This window comes from Chelonia mydas, chromosome 4 (genome assembly GCF_015237465.2).
Source record: "Chelonia mydas isolate rCheMyd1 chromosome 4, rCheMyd1.pri.v2, whole genome shotgun sequence".
NCBI lineage: Eukaryota > Metazoa > Chordata > Testudines > Cheloniidae > Chelonia > Chelonia mydas.
The window spans coordinates 93,502,479-93,517,485 of NC_057852.1; the positions used below are offsets into that span (position 1 = coordinate 93,502,479).

A 15,007-nucleotide genomic window follows, 5' to 3' on the forward strand; every position below is an offset into this window, starting at 1 on the left:
TAATACTTTCCATCCCAAAAGCTCTTCACTGATTCATATTTGTAAAGGCCCACAATATTCCAGCCAGGTAAATAATATGGTCCCCCTTCATTAAAGGGGGTGGAGAGGTGTTGGGGAAAGGGAAGCAAAGAGAGGGTGATGTCGAGAAGCCAGCACTCCCCTCTCTTCAGCAACTTGGCCAGGCTTCTTCCTCTAAATCATACAGCTCGAATCAATAGCAGCAGCAGGAGCCATGAAGAGAGACGTTTGCAGATGAGATCAAAGGCGATGGAGCCTCCTGGGCGGGGGATCACTCACTTGGTGGTGGGAGGGGGGGGCAGGCTGAGCGCGGACAGTCCTGCATCTTCCAAACTCCTGCAGGAAGTGCCGTGCCAGCCACATCCCCATCACGCAGCCGGACCTGCCCTGAGTCGCGCCCCCAGAGGCGGGGCGGATGGGGAACTGCAGGTGTCCGCGTTGTGGGGCGGTAGCAGCCAGCAGCGCAACCCCCGCCCCGGCCGGCTGCAGGGACTGAGCGCGCAGGGCAGAGCCAGAGCGGCGGCAACCCGCGCGCTCCGCCGCCGCCGCAGCCCGGCTTTCCCCATCCCCATAGCAACCGCCCGGGCAACAGGCGCTCGAGCTCCGCGCTCCTGGGCTAGCACGGCGGGCCGGGGGAGGGGGGAGCAGCCTCGTCGCCGCAAGGGGCCTGCAAAGGGCGCGCGCGGGGGGCTGGATGCAGCGACCAGGGGCGGCAGGTGGGCGCAGGGGCAGCCACACAGCGCGCAGCCGGAGGCGGCTCGCTGCGCTAGCCGGGCGCTGAAAGCAACAGGCTTCCTTGCGCTCTGCCTTTGGGGGAGCACGTTCAGCCCCCGCGCCGCGGGTGGGCACGAGCTGGCACGCTGCCCCCGGGAGCGCTGCCCTCGGCAATGGACAGCCCCATGCCGCCCCCGTCCCGTTTTGCTTTAAATCCTCATCATTAAGCAGTTGCAACTTCCTCCCTCTACAGCGGTGCCGAGCTCTGCGAGGAGCTCCTAGCTCCCCCCGCCCGCGGCTCTCAATCAAGCAGCGCCTAAGGGACCCTTCTCCTCGTGCGAGGCCCTCTGTGGGTGGCTTCTTTTTATTTCGCCTCCCGTTTAAAAAGACGCCAACCTGTCCGCCGAGCATGTTTCCCTTCTAGTAAGGAAGCTCCACCTCTGCGAGGACTTGATTCGTCTAGCACTTTTTAAGATAATTTATGGAGCAACCTGAGGAGCTTATTGGCCAAGTTGCATGGTCCTTTTAGAGTCGGATCCTACCTGGCTGGGGGGTTGTCTGCCTCTCGCTCCTACGCGCTTGGGGGATGCCGAGATTGCAGAGTAACTACTAGAGAGTGACTAGTAAGAGAAGAGAGACTTAAAGCCAATGGATTCATGGAGGCGTCCCTCCTTCCCGTGGCCTCTGTGCAGTCCCCGCAGCAGGATGAGGCTTCTGCTCCTGCTATTGACCGTGCGGTTGGGGAACTGGTAAGTACAAGTGACGGGGGGACCTGAAGTGGCTCTGCTTAGCAGCTTCTCTCCCTCCTTTATTGATCGCTTTGGGTTGGGGACGTTGCATAGTAGCAGCCCATTGTAGGTCTGTCCAACTCCCCTCCGCCCCCATCACCCAACTCCTCCTTTACGTTTGTTGTCGGATCACTTTCTGCTTGGACTTGCATCACTTTCACCTGCCCGAGAGCCCTGTGTTCTCTAGGAAGGGGAGTGCCCTATTGTTGTTACAAACCTTAACCTAAATTGTAGCTCTTTTGCAAATGACTCTCTGCAACCACCTCTAGTGAATCTGACATTGATAAAGTAAAACTTTACTTGATATGTTTGTCATTTGAGTAAGAAGCGTTTGTGGAGCCCCTGCTTCAGTTTAGCTGCAGTAAGTGATCTTCAACTTACCCTTCCTTTAAAATAATGCATTTTTCTTACCACCCGATATTCACTGTATGGGGGCTGTGGAAGTCAGTACAGTTGGGAATTTATCAGAGCTTGTACATATTTGCCAGCATCTGTTTCCCAAGAGGACCTTAATACTCAACAATAAAAATTGTTCCATGCAGGCTGCAAGTTATCAGAGTTTCATCTTAGGCAATTAGTTTTATGCATTTTTTTATTTGGTTTAGTTTATAAAAAATAAATCTTTGCCATCTGACAAGTGGCAGGTTGCTGTTCCTGTACCTGAAAAGTACTCTGATGTAAATAAATAATACAAATAATTTGGCAAATAACTTAGTTTGATCATTTATTTGCAAAAGAAATAAACCAATATATTTGTACAAAAAAATTGTCAACTGCATATCATATTTTAGTTTTCCACCAAACTCTGGTACTATCTGTGTGGCTTTAGGACATAGGTCCTCATCCTGCACAATTGAAGTCAATGGGAGTTTTGCCTTTGTCTGTAATGGGATCAGGATCAGGTCCATTGTGCACATGTGGAACAGCTGGGTAGGTTCTGAGGTGCTGTTGAAGTTATGAAGCTGAAAATGCAAGCTTTAAACAGGAATTATACAAGACTGATCATACAGGCTCTGAAGAAGACATTATTTTCTACCTTGTCAATATGCCATTTATAAATGTCCATGAAAGATGTAACAATGATTTTGTTTTCTTTTTATCTTTCAACTCCTTTAATAATTCAGAGGTAACATTTTTTATTCCTTACTTTATGCATTAATAAAAATATTAAGTAGCTATAATAGTACCATAGAATATTGCCCTGTGTGCCTATCTTTAACTATATGCATCAAATGATCATTCATAGATGTACCAGATGTGCAGTATCTAGGATGGTAAGAAATCCATTAGCATGTTTAAAGAAATCCACTAAAAGTTAGACCCCCCGACGCTGAACAGTTTAGTCTGTGTGAAGATCTTTAGCTTATCTCTCATCTTCAGAGGACTGCTGTATGATCCCAGTTAGAAACATCACTGATTACCCTTTTCTTAGGCATGTATTAGTGTCTGTTTCTTTTAAAATTCTTGTCAGATTAAGGTAACATTTTTCAAAGGCATTGATGGAAATGATACCAGCACAGCTGTGCATCTTCAGAATGTTTTTTAATGAACACGTTACGCCTCAGGTATGAAGGAAATTACCAAGTGGTTTGAGAGAAAAGAATACGTGTGCTCATTTTATCTGTTCAAAGACTAAGTTTCAAAGACAGGAAGAGCTATCTTAAAAATAGTTGCAGATGTTATTTCATTTTTCACTTATTAAAAATAAAGTATGATTGTTTTAGAGGACTAGGTATGGATTTTAATCCTATGTAATTAGCAGTAGATTTATAAATAAGTTCATGAAGAACCCTCCAATGAGAGGAAGAAATGCACTTGGATGAATTATTTTATTCTGGACTGCACAATCTCTTCCCAGATAAAATGGAACCTTCAATATAAATATGTATGATATCAGCTGTTTTCAGGCTTGCTTTTCATTCAGAGACTAATTGGTAACATTTGTTGTTGAGAGCTTTTTCAAATGACCACAAATGGATATGTTTTCCAGAGACTGAATCTCTGATGTGTAGTTTGTTACAGCTCACTGATGTTCTACAGGGAGCTCTGTGGGACTTTCCAGAGCCCCTTCTTAACATTCTGCCACTCAGTTGAAAGGAAGTTGAGAGGAAATTTTCTGCTTCTCTGCATTCTGTTCTAATCTCTGTCAGAAATGGCTTTTCCTTTAAGTAAAAAACATTCTAAAATGCAACATTTGCCTCCAGAATAGACCACAATGCCCCAAACTGCAGACACTTTCCAAAAATTGCTCAGGATGGGAGATCCCCAAACTCCAATACAAGGTCCCCACCTCTCACACCACTCAGACTTCAAAGGACCTAAATTGGACATTCTCTGTTATATGTGTATGCTCTTATGTGTAAACACCCACAACCCCCGCTCTTAGTAAAGGCTGCTCTAAGTAACATACTTAATTCAAACCTAAAAGCAAGGAAATGAAAAGTTGAGTACCAGTAGAACATACCTTTTAATCTAGACAACCACCTAGAGATGCACGTGTATCACAACCTTAATTCTGCCTACAAATACCAACCTTCCAACATCCGATCCCCAAATCTTACGCAACTCCAGCCACTGTGTTTAACTGCAGCATATATATACCCAAACAGACCAGATCTCCCTCCCCTACTGTCCTTTCTGCACAGTTCTCTGAAATTACACATGCGCAGGTTTGAAGAAAGGGGTGTTGAATGGTTGGTACCTTTACTGGGGGTGAAGATAAGGTTGTGGTGCTTTTTCTATGCTGTATGGTGGTTGTGCTGGAACAATGTACAGTAGAACCTCAGAGTTACAAGCAGAGAGTTATGAACTAACCAGTCAATCACACACCTCATTTGGAACCAGAAATACACAATTAAGCAGCAGAGATGCCCCCACCCCCCCAAAAAAGAAGGAAATACAGTACAGTACTGTAAATGTAAGCTACTAAAAAAGTAAGGGAAATCAGCATTTTTCTTCTGCATAGTAAAGTTTCAAAACTGTTTTAAGTCAGTGCAGTTGTAAACTTTTGAAACAGCCATAACATTTTTTTCAGAGTTACAAACATTTCAGAGTTATGAACAACCTCTGCCAAGGTGTTCGTAACTCTGAGGTTCTACTGTAGTTACCTATCAGTCACTTACTTTTAAATGCTTGTGTTTTGTAATAAGATCAAAATTATTATGCTGTCTAAATATAAAAACACAGTAATTATAAATTAATGCATATCACCATGACACAAAAACCTTGACTATAACCCAATAAAACTAGTTTTCTTTTATTAGTAATCTCTAAATACACACACGATATAAAACCCTTATGGAAAAGAAACAAGTTTTTACTACACATAAACAATATATGTTGATCAGCCTCCAATGCACATAGTTAGTGTGGCAGAGCTCTGACCTTGTCCCCATGGGTCCCGCACTTCTAGGCAGTTTATGCTAGCCTCAGTGGCTCACTGTGACCCTTCACATAGCCCTTCTCTCTCTAGGGCCAGGGTTACAGTCTACTGAGCCCTTTTCGTCATAAGCCAGCAAGGAGGTTGGTGAGAAAAGTCCCACAGTCTCTGTTGTCCCTAGGGGCTTATTTCAGAACAGTTTAGACTCCTGTCCTGACAGGGGCCTGTCTTCCCCTCCCAGGAGGTGTTTCTGAAGTGGCAGGTTGGGGGGAACTCAGGCCCACCCTCTACCCCAGGTTCCGGTCCAGGGACCCTAATGGTGGCAGCTGTTGGTTGCTGACCATTCACTGCCAGAGTTGCTACATTTCCCTGGGTCAGTTCCCCACAGCTCTCCCGCTTCTCTCTTCTTCACCCATACCTTAGGGCTCCCTTACTGATGGCTTGAGGGTGCCTTCATTAACCAGGCCTTCAGCCACCCTGGCTCTCCTCAGCCTGACTGGAGTGAGCCCTTTTATAGTATCAGAGGGGCCTTAATTATAGTCAGGTGTTCACATTACCTTAATAGCCTCACCTGACTCTTTGCAGGTTAATTGGAGTCGGGTGTTCTCATTAGCCTGGAGCAGCCCCTGCTCTAGTCAGTCAGGGAACAGAAACCTGTTCATCCAGTGGCCAGTATATCTGCCTTTGACTACCCCATCCCCATCTGGTTCCCTTCGTTTGACCCTTTGACCACACTCCCGTCCCTGTTTTTCATTAGTTGTCCCCCGTAATTTTTTGGCCTCCAGGTCCTGTGGATCTCCCCCTTAGGCTGGGGGGGGGATCCTTTAGCGGTGGGCGAGCTTTGCCTGCCCACTTCCTGGATCCCAATAGGACTACCCCATCCCCATCTGGTTCCCTTCGTTTGACCCTTTGACCGCACTCCTGGCCCTGTTTTTCATTAGTTGTCCCCCGTAATTATTTGGTTTTCCAGGTCCTGTGGACTCCCCCCCTTAGGCTGGGGGGGGCTTTGCCCGCCCACTTCCTGGATCCCAATCGACTACTCTACTGAGCCCAACTGGTCTAGAGGGAGGAGAGAGACTGCTGCTAGGCCTTGGGCTTTTGCTGCTACTGCAGCTGCTCCCCTGGCTGGGCCAGACACCACCCCCCCACCCCCACTTCTCTGCTACCTGGTTGCTGGCTAGCCGCTGGACCACCACCCTCACCCTTGGTTGCTGCTACTCCAGCCCCTTGGTGGGTGGGGGGTGGCTGCTGGCCCACTCCCCAGAGGAGGGGAATGAGGGACTCCAGGCCTGGCCATTGCTGCTGTGGACAGTACTACCACCACCACCACCTATGAGGGGTCATTTCTGCCTGCCTGTCCACTGGACTGTGGCCTGGAGCTGCTGCATTTGCTGCTTGGAGCTGCTGGAGCCCCGAGTAGGAGAAGAAGAGGCCATCTGCTGCTGGGGGAGTGCACAGGGACTCTACAGACCACTGTGGAGGGGGCTTTTAAGACCGAGTAACTTTTGAACTGTGCTCTTGTGGTGGGAGTTTTGACTATGTTTGTGGGGACACAGGGGGTATGGCTTGGAGCCTGCCCCCTAGTCCATCCTCCGACCCTGGGGAAGCCCTCCAAGCCGGCAGGAAGGACCAGGGTAAAAAAGAAGGGTAAGGGCCCCGCAAAAAAGACTAAGCCCTCCATGGCAGGGCTGCCCCCACTGCCGTGGCCCCACCACTGGCCGCGGCATCCCTCCCCGCTGTTCCCTCCACCAGCTCTGCGCGTGCCCCGGCCCCCAGGGTGTACGCCCAGGTGGCGGCAGCCCCCTCCGCCTGCCGCTACATCATCTTTCCCACCCACCGCCTCCGCTACCATCAATAGCGGCCGGGGCCCCTTCCCGACCTTGACCAGGAAGCACAGTGTCCGTTGCCTCCTGGTGCCCGCCTCGCCCCACGTGGAGACCTACATGCAGGCGTTGGCGAGGGTGATGGGGCCCACGGCCGTTGTGGCAGCCTCCAAAATGTACGGAAAGGTCTTCTTCTTTTTAGCATCGGAGGCTGCCGCCCAGGAGGCGGTGGAGAAGGGCCTGGTGGTGGGGGGCGTGTTTGTCTGCCTAGAGCCGCTAGAGGATTTGGGCGTCTGCCTGGTCCTGACCTCTGTCCCTCCCTTTCTTCTCAGTGTTGCCCTGTTACCTGCCCTCTCTACCCTGGGGAAACCCATCTCTGTTGTCAGCCCTCTCCCACTGGGCTGCAAAGACCCCGCCCTCCGTCACGTCCTCTTGTTCCGCTGGCAGGGGCAGCTTCAACTGCCGCTGGCAATGTGTGACGGAGAGGTGCTCGAGGGGTCATTCTTGGTCCCCTACCAGGGGGCCCATTACCGGGTGCACTATTCCATGGGGGAGGCCCGGTGCTACCTCTGCCGGGCGATGGGGCACATCCGGAGGGACTGCCCCTTGGCCCGGCAAGGAGGGGCATCCGGGACCCCCGAGCCCCGGCGGGGCGCCGACCCTGTCATCGCCGGCGCCCCTGGCTGCCCGGCACCTGAAGCCACCCCTCCTCCTCAGTCCACCACTGCTCCCGCTCGTGCCCAAGGGAGAGCCCTGCCTTTGCTGCCTGCATTCCGGCGGGGCCCCTAGAGGAGGGTGCGGCAAGGATACCGCTGAGCATGGGAAAGGGCCCGCCCCAGGGGGAATCTTCCCTCCCTCATGCCGCCCCACCGCTGCCTCCCATGGTCCCTGAGCCATTGTCCCTGCCCCCCGACCCGACCCCTGTTAGCCGGCCCCCCGATGATGCCATGGAGGGCTGGGCCCTAGTCCAGGGGACGCAGGGCAAACGGAAGGCTCGAGCTCTGCTCCTTTCCATCGATGCGGAAGCCCCCCGAAAGACCAGAAAGGGGGGCACCAATGCCGAGCCCTCTGCCTTGCCTGCAGGTGCGTACCATCCCCCGGTACCGGCTGGGGAAGACGTGGCAGCACGGGAGGGCAGTACCGTCCCTCCATTGGAGTCCCTTCCTTCCAAGGCCCCCGATGGAGCCCCTCCTGCCCTGTTAGCATCCGGAGCCCCGTGAGCCCCGGGGCGAGCGTTGCTTCGGGCACTGGCGGGGAGGCCTCCGGGGTGGTGGAAGGAGAGCTCCCTTCCATCTACGAGGAGATCGAGGCCCTAGGTCTGACCCCGGTCACCCAGGGGGAGGACGACCCTCTGCCAGCGGGCCTCGATCTGAGCGACCTCACCCCGGCCCCGCCTTCTCCATGCTCCCTCCCCAACCGCTGCTTCTGCTCCTGCCTCCGAGGGTTCCCTGGGCTCCTCCATCTGCCCGGCTGTGGGTGGCACCCTGCTGTTGGCCGCCAAGCCCACCGAGGCGACCGCCGGTGCCATGCGGCTGGGACCCGAGCCCCACGGGCTGTCCCTCGTGGGCGTGGGGCAACCGACCTCCTTCCCGGGCAGTTCTGCAGAAAAGGACCTAGGGGTTACAGTGGACGAGAAGCTGGATATAAGTCAACAGTGTGCCCTTGTTGCTAAGAAGGCCATTGGCATTTTGGGATGTATACGTAGGGGCATTGCCAGCAGATCGAGGGACGTGATCGTTCCCCTCTATTCAACATTGGTGAGGCCTCATCTGGAGTACTGTGTCCAGTTTTGGGCCCCACACTACAAGAAGGAAGTGGAAAAATTGGAAAACGTCCAGCGGAGGGCAACAAAAATGATTAGGGGACTGGAACACATGAGTTATGAGGAGAGGCTGAGGGAACTGGGATTGTTTAGTCTGCGGAAGAGAAGAATGAGGGGGGATTTGATAGCTGCTTTCAACTACCTGAAAGGGGGTTCCAAAGAGGATGGATCTAGACTGTTCTCAGTGGTAGCTGATGACAGAACAAGGAGTAATGGTCTCAAGTTGCAGTGGGGGAGGTTTTAGGTTGGATATTAGGAAAAACTTTTTCACTAGGAGGTTGGTGAAACACTGGAATGCGTTACCTAGGGAGGTGGTGGAATCTCCTTCCTTAGATATTTTTAAGGTCAGGCTTGACAAAGCCCTGGCTGGGGTGATTTACTTGGGGATTGGTCCTGCTTTGAGCAGGGGGTTGGACTCGATGACCTCCTGAGGTCCCTTCCAACCCTGATATTCTATGAAGTGTCTCCGCACTCAGGTCCATGTCTTTCGCCTCCAGGCCCTGCAGAGGCTCCTTTATGGTGCAGGTAGTCCGGCGTGGAGCATATTGGCGCACACCTTCCTGCGCCGCCTCTGAGGGCTCCGATATGACCGGCAGCTCCTTTATCTCCATCCGAGGGGTCTTCCGCGAGACCTCTCTGGGCTGCCGGTCTTCTACCAGGACCTCCTCCGGACCTGGAAACTGTTTGCAGCGACCAGGTCCGTGGCGGCCTCCGTGGGAGAAGATCTCCTCGCGGAGCCCCTGCTACACAACCCCTACCTCCGTGTGCAGGCGGCGGAGTCCCCCTCGGTGCACCAGAGGTTGGTCCTGGCAGAAGTCACCAAAGTCGGAGACCTCCTGGACTACGACCGGGGAGACTGGCTGGATCCCCTGACGCTCGCTCAGCGCATGGGGCTCTCCAGACCTCGTACCGCCCTGCGCGTACTTCAGGAGGTGAGGGCCGCTTTGCCGCCCGCTGCTCGGGATTACCTCGACCGGGTCCTGCGAGAGGGCGCGCCCCGCCCACCCTCCACCCCAGGCCCTCCGGACCTTTTCATCGGGCCCCTGCCCCGTGGAACCGACCGACCCCCCCGCCCCTTCACCGTGAGCCGGCTGCATGAGCTGCAGCCGGTCCGGTTCCAGACCGCGCCACAACAACATCTCTACACGCTCGTGCTCCACACACTTCATGTCCTCACCCTCGCGTCCCGCCCTGACACAAAGTGGCGGGACCTCCTGCCACCTCTAGAGGGTGAGGAGCCCCGGTGGGCCAGCCTCTATTCCACCTTGGTCCCAAGGCCCGCCGGGGATATCAGTTGGCGGCTCCTTCATGGGGCCGTGAGCACGGGCGTGTACTTGGTGCGGTTCACCCCAATCTCGGACACCTGCCCCTTTTGCGGCGTGAGGAAAACCCTGGCGCACGTCTACCTGGAGTGCGCCAGGCTGCAGCCCCTATTCCGGCTCCTCATGAATATTTTGTTAAGATTTTGGTTGCACTTTTCCCCTCACCTCCTTATCTATGCACTCCCTGTCCGTGGCCCCACTAAGTCACGGGACCTCCTGGTCAACCTCCTCCTGGCCCTGGCTAAAGTGGCCATCTATAAAACCAGGGTGAGGAGGTTTGCCGATGGAGTCTCCTGTGACTGTGGGGCCTATTTCCGATCCTCTGTCCGTTCACGCCTCTGGGCAGAGTTCCTCTGGGCGGTGTCCACTGACTCCCTTGACGCCTTTGAGGAGCAGTGGGCGCTGTCCGGGGTTCTCTGCTTGGTGTACCCTGTCTGGTTCCCTTCGTTTGACCCTTTGACTGCACTCCTGTCCCTGTTATTTCATTAGTTGTCCCCCGTATTTATTTGGTTTCCAGATCTTGTGGATCCCCCTCTTAGGCTTGGGGTGCGATCCTTTAGCACTTCCTGGATCCCAGTAGGACTACTTTGTTGTACCCAACTGGTCTGGGTCTATCAAAATAGACAACTGCAACATAAATCAGTAATGATACTCTCCTACCAATATACCTTCTTCTCAAGAAATAGCAATTATACTCTATCAAAAATGTAATTTAGTAGATCAATATATTTAACTAATAAAACTTTTCCATCTTGATGTATCCTTTATGGAAAATATTTATATACTGAATTACAGATAGCAACAATTTCCCTTTTTTCTCACAACAGTCCACCAACGAAAGTGTTCAGTCTGATAATGATAAAATGATGATATGACAATGATAAAATATGCATTTCTTAATAATTTGTAAGAATAATGTATTTGTATTGACAATAAAATATTTATGATGTTCGTAACAGTTAATTTCCATTTATGTGCTTGGTATATGATGTGATGAGAAACGACACTGTTGTCCATTAGCAACTGTAACTTTTTTTTTTAAGTGGAAGGTTGTTTTATTAACATTTAACCTCATTTTAACATTTTCTTGATTTAATATACAGTGTATCAGGTCATAGTTAAGTACTGAGAAGAAACTGTTCTTAAAATAATCGTACTTTTCTTTCAAGTGACTTAAAAGGAAACTTTCAAACTTTGGCAAACTAGAGGAAAGAGGTTATTAAAACTTTGCTAGTCACTTTTAATATGAGGGTCTTGTGACATATACCTGTATTTGAATAAGAGGTTCTATCCATTCAAGCAGAAATCCTGCAAAAAGAACCATCCAGGCAGACTCCCATTGTCTTTAGTCAGTCTCCATAGGGATACAGGGGTCTATCTCTGCAGTGTATCTTGCAGAATTGGCACCCCAGTTTCTGCTTGAACCCACAATGAAGTTATAATTTCTGGTGTATAACAGAATATCTGGTTTCTGTGAATTCAAGAAACTAAAGTATAGGAAATGCTATTCAAACCTGAAGGGTTGGGGTACTTTGACACTGCACTACCATCTGGGTGACCAGTCACGAGGACTCAACAGCATTATGTACAGATGTATTATCTCAGCACAAACTTGGCAAAGCAATGTGAATTGAACTTAAATCACATCTAACTCCTCCCCGTTTCTGTAGCATCACCTACAAAAATCATTGTTTGTTTTTTTTTAATTACAAAGTATAAACAACCATCTTGACTTTAGCAAAGCTTTTGATACTGCCTCTCACAGTATTCTTGCCAGCAAGTTAAAGAAGCATGGATTGGATGAATGGACTATAAGGTGTAAAGAAAGCTGGCTAGATTGTCAGGCTCAACAGGTAGTGATCAATGGTAGTGATTGATGTCTAGTTGGCAGCCAGTATCAAGGGGCTCGGTCCTGGGGCTGGTTTTGTTCAACATCTTTATTAATGATGATGGGATGAATTGCACCCTCAGCAAGTTCGCAGATGACACTAAGCTGGGGGAGAGAAGCAGATATGCTGGAGGGTAGGGATAGGGTCCAGAGTGACCTAGACAAATTGGAGGATTGGGCCAAAAGAAAAGTGCATAGTTCTGCACTTAGGAAGGAAGAATCCCATGCACCACTACAGGCTGGGGACCGACTGGCTAATCAGCAGTTCTGCAGAAAAGGACCTGGCGATTATAGTGGATGAGAATCTGAATGTGAGTCAGCAGTGTGCCCTTGTTGCCAAGAAGGCCAACGGCACATTGGGCAGAAGATCAAGGGAAGTGATTATTTCCCTCTATTCGGCACTGGTGAGGCCACACCTGGAGTATTATGTCCACTTTTGGTCCCTCCACTACAAAAGGGATGTGTAGAAATTGGAGAGTCCAGCGGAGGGCAATGAAAATGATTAGGGGGCTGGGACACATGACTTACAAGGAGAGGCTGAGGGAGCTGGGGTTATTTAGTCTGCAGAAGAGAAGAGTGAGGGGGGATTGATAGCAGCCTTCAACGACCTGAAGGGGGGTTCCAAAGAGGATGGAGCTTGGCTGTTCTCACTGGTGGCAGATGACAGAACAAGAAGAAATGATCTCAAGTTGCAGTGGGAGAGGTCTAGGTTGGATATTAGGAAATGCTATGTCACTAGGAGGGTGGTGAAGCACTGGAATGGGTTACCTAGGAAGGTGGTGGAATCTCCATCCTTTGAGGTGTTTAAGGCCCGGCTTGACAAAGCCTGAGGTCTCTTCCAACCCTAATATTCTATGATTCTATGATCTAACTGCACTTAAGCCATTGAGTTGTGAGTATGCCTTAACAGAATAGCCATGTTGTCATGTCAGTTCCCAGTGGCAGAGAGGAGTGGTGATAATAAATAGCGATGTTTATAATGCTGAAAGGAAGCTTCCAGTGTAGGATGGTGTAGAGGAGACACAGAAACTTAGTTTTATTTAACATTAATGACCATAGGTTGGAGTAAACAATGCATTGCGTCAGTCAGAAGATAAAACTAAAGTATTGGTCCTGCAAAGTTTTATGCACATGAGTACTTTTATGCATGTAAGTAGTTCCAATGAATTCAATTAATCTACTTGCCCATGCAAAGTTAGATTTGTGTAAGTGCTTGAAGGACCAGGGACTAAATTGATAGTAGCTGTGAGGACGCTGAAATAATACTAAAGGACCTTGGGAGACTAGAAGTGTTGTCAGGAAATAGCAAGATGAAATTTAAATGGCAAAAATGCCAGGTAATATATCTAAAAGGAGAGGGGAAGCATATCTAGCACTGTATTTTGGATTCCTCACATCAGTGCAATGGCAGAGATGAATTCAAGTATTTTTTAAAATTCAAGAGGTTCTTTAAAATATGTTTTATTCATAGATTTCTAAAGTAAGAAAGCTCCATTATGATCATGTACTTTGACATCCTGGATAACATGGGCCACATAATTTCACCCAATAGTTTCTGTATCAAGCCCATGACTTCTGTTTGAGCTGTAGCATATCAGAAATATATCCAGTCTTCAGTTAAAGACTGTAAAGTATAGCAAATCTACTGTGTCCCTAAGTAAGTTGTTCCAAGGTTAATTACTTTATTTTGCTGTATTTCTAGTTTGACCTTGTCTAGCTTCAGCTTCCAGCCATTGGATCTTGTTATGCTTTTTATTCTAGATTAAAGAACTATATGTTACAGCCGGTCCCAGTCCTCATCTCTGGATGGTCTCCAGTCTGTTCTGAGTAGACCTGACCACTGGATCCCACATGCTTCTCACCTTCCCCTCCCCCGACTCTGGGTAGTGACTTTTCACTGTTTCTAACTCTGGGTCTCAGACACAGTGTCAGGTGTAGACTCCACATCTGACACACTTCCTTGGGGTATGGTCAGGGGCTCCAGACCCCATCTGCCTTAAACCTTAAAGGCAAAGTTTCAACCCACCTGAGCCCTTAGTTGCTCATATACACTCTCTCAGATCCACCTCACTGCAGGCACTCCCAAGTTCTTAATTAACTACTTCAGGAACAACATGGCAGGCAAGCAAGGAATACAGGCTAAGCAAAGGAATTTCTTAACCACCTTCACTTTTATTCTCAAGAAAGTACTAGAGAGTTACAGATTTATGCAAAATAACATACTGAAACACATCCTCGTTAGTGTCACATCACTTCTGAGAGTCTGAGGTCTGGTCAGCATTTCAGGCCAACTGTCCCTCTTGCCTTCTCCCTCTCTACAGCCAGGTCTTCTGGCATAAGGACATGTATGGCCCCTCTTGCTCAAAAAGCCCCCTCCTTAAGTACAGTCTGCTCCTTTTTGCCCATGTGCTTCATCTGGGAAATTCCAACCTCTTCTTCCAGTCTTGTTTCTGTGTAGAGAGTCCATTTTCCCATGATGATGGGCCAGTACTTGAAAGACCATCAAAGTTGGCGGTCCTAGATTGCTCTATGATGGTTTCTCAGCCATAGACATTCAACTAGGTGTCACACCCCAAATCATAAATGGATGTTATAATCTAAAATAGAAGGATACACTACAAAATAAAGGTCACAGTGAAGGTTACAAACCAAGATGGAGGTTGCAATACAAAACAGAGTTCAGAATTTGATACAGACACATCCCACTTTGTCACACTGTGTACTGTTTGAAATCTTTTCCAATAATAAGTAGTTGTAAACTATGATGACGTAACTCCTTACTTTTTTTGGATAAACTAAATAAACTGAGCTTCTTAAGTATCTCACTATAAGGCATATTTTCCAGACGCCAAATCATTCTCATAGCTCTTTTCTGGACCCTTTCCAATTTGTCAACATCCTTCTTGAAGTGGGCACACTAGAACTGAACACATAGAAGTAAAACCACCTCCCTGTTCTCACTTGGTATTTCTCTGATCATGCATCCAATGCTTTCATTCACCCTTTTAGCTACAGCATTGCCTTGGGAGCTCATGTCCAGTGGTTATCTACCATGACCCCTTAAGTAATTTTCAGTGTTGTTTTCTTGTGTGCCCTACATTCTTTGTTCTTAGATGTATGATGTTGCATTTGGCTATATTAAAATGCATGTTGCTGAAATGGCCTCACTTTACCAAGTGATCCGGGCTAATCACTAATAACTCATCTGCCCCATCCTTATTTACCAGTCCACCAATTTTTGTGTCATATGCAA

General features: G+C 49.2%; 1 protein-coding gene across 3 annotated transcripts in view; it reads left to right on the forward strand.

Moving 5' to 3' along the window:
* The first annotated feature begins 796 nt into the window (after positions 1-796).
* Positions 797-15,007, forward strand: part of GABRG1 (gamma-aminobutyric acid type A receptor subunit gamma1) — a 75,276-nt gene continuing 61,065 nt past the window's right edge. For all 3 annotated transcript variants that reach the window (XM_043544409.1, XM_007069343.3, XM_043544408.1), the window contains exon 1: positions 797-1,481. In XM_043544409.1, coding sequence (XP_043400344.1) covers positions 1,381-1,481 — 101 coding nt within the window. In that variant the 5' untranslated portion in view covers positions 797-1,380. The remainder of the gene's footprint in view (positions 1,482-15,007) is intronic.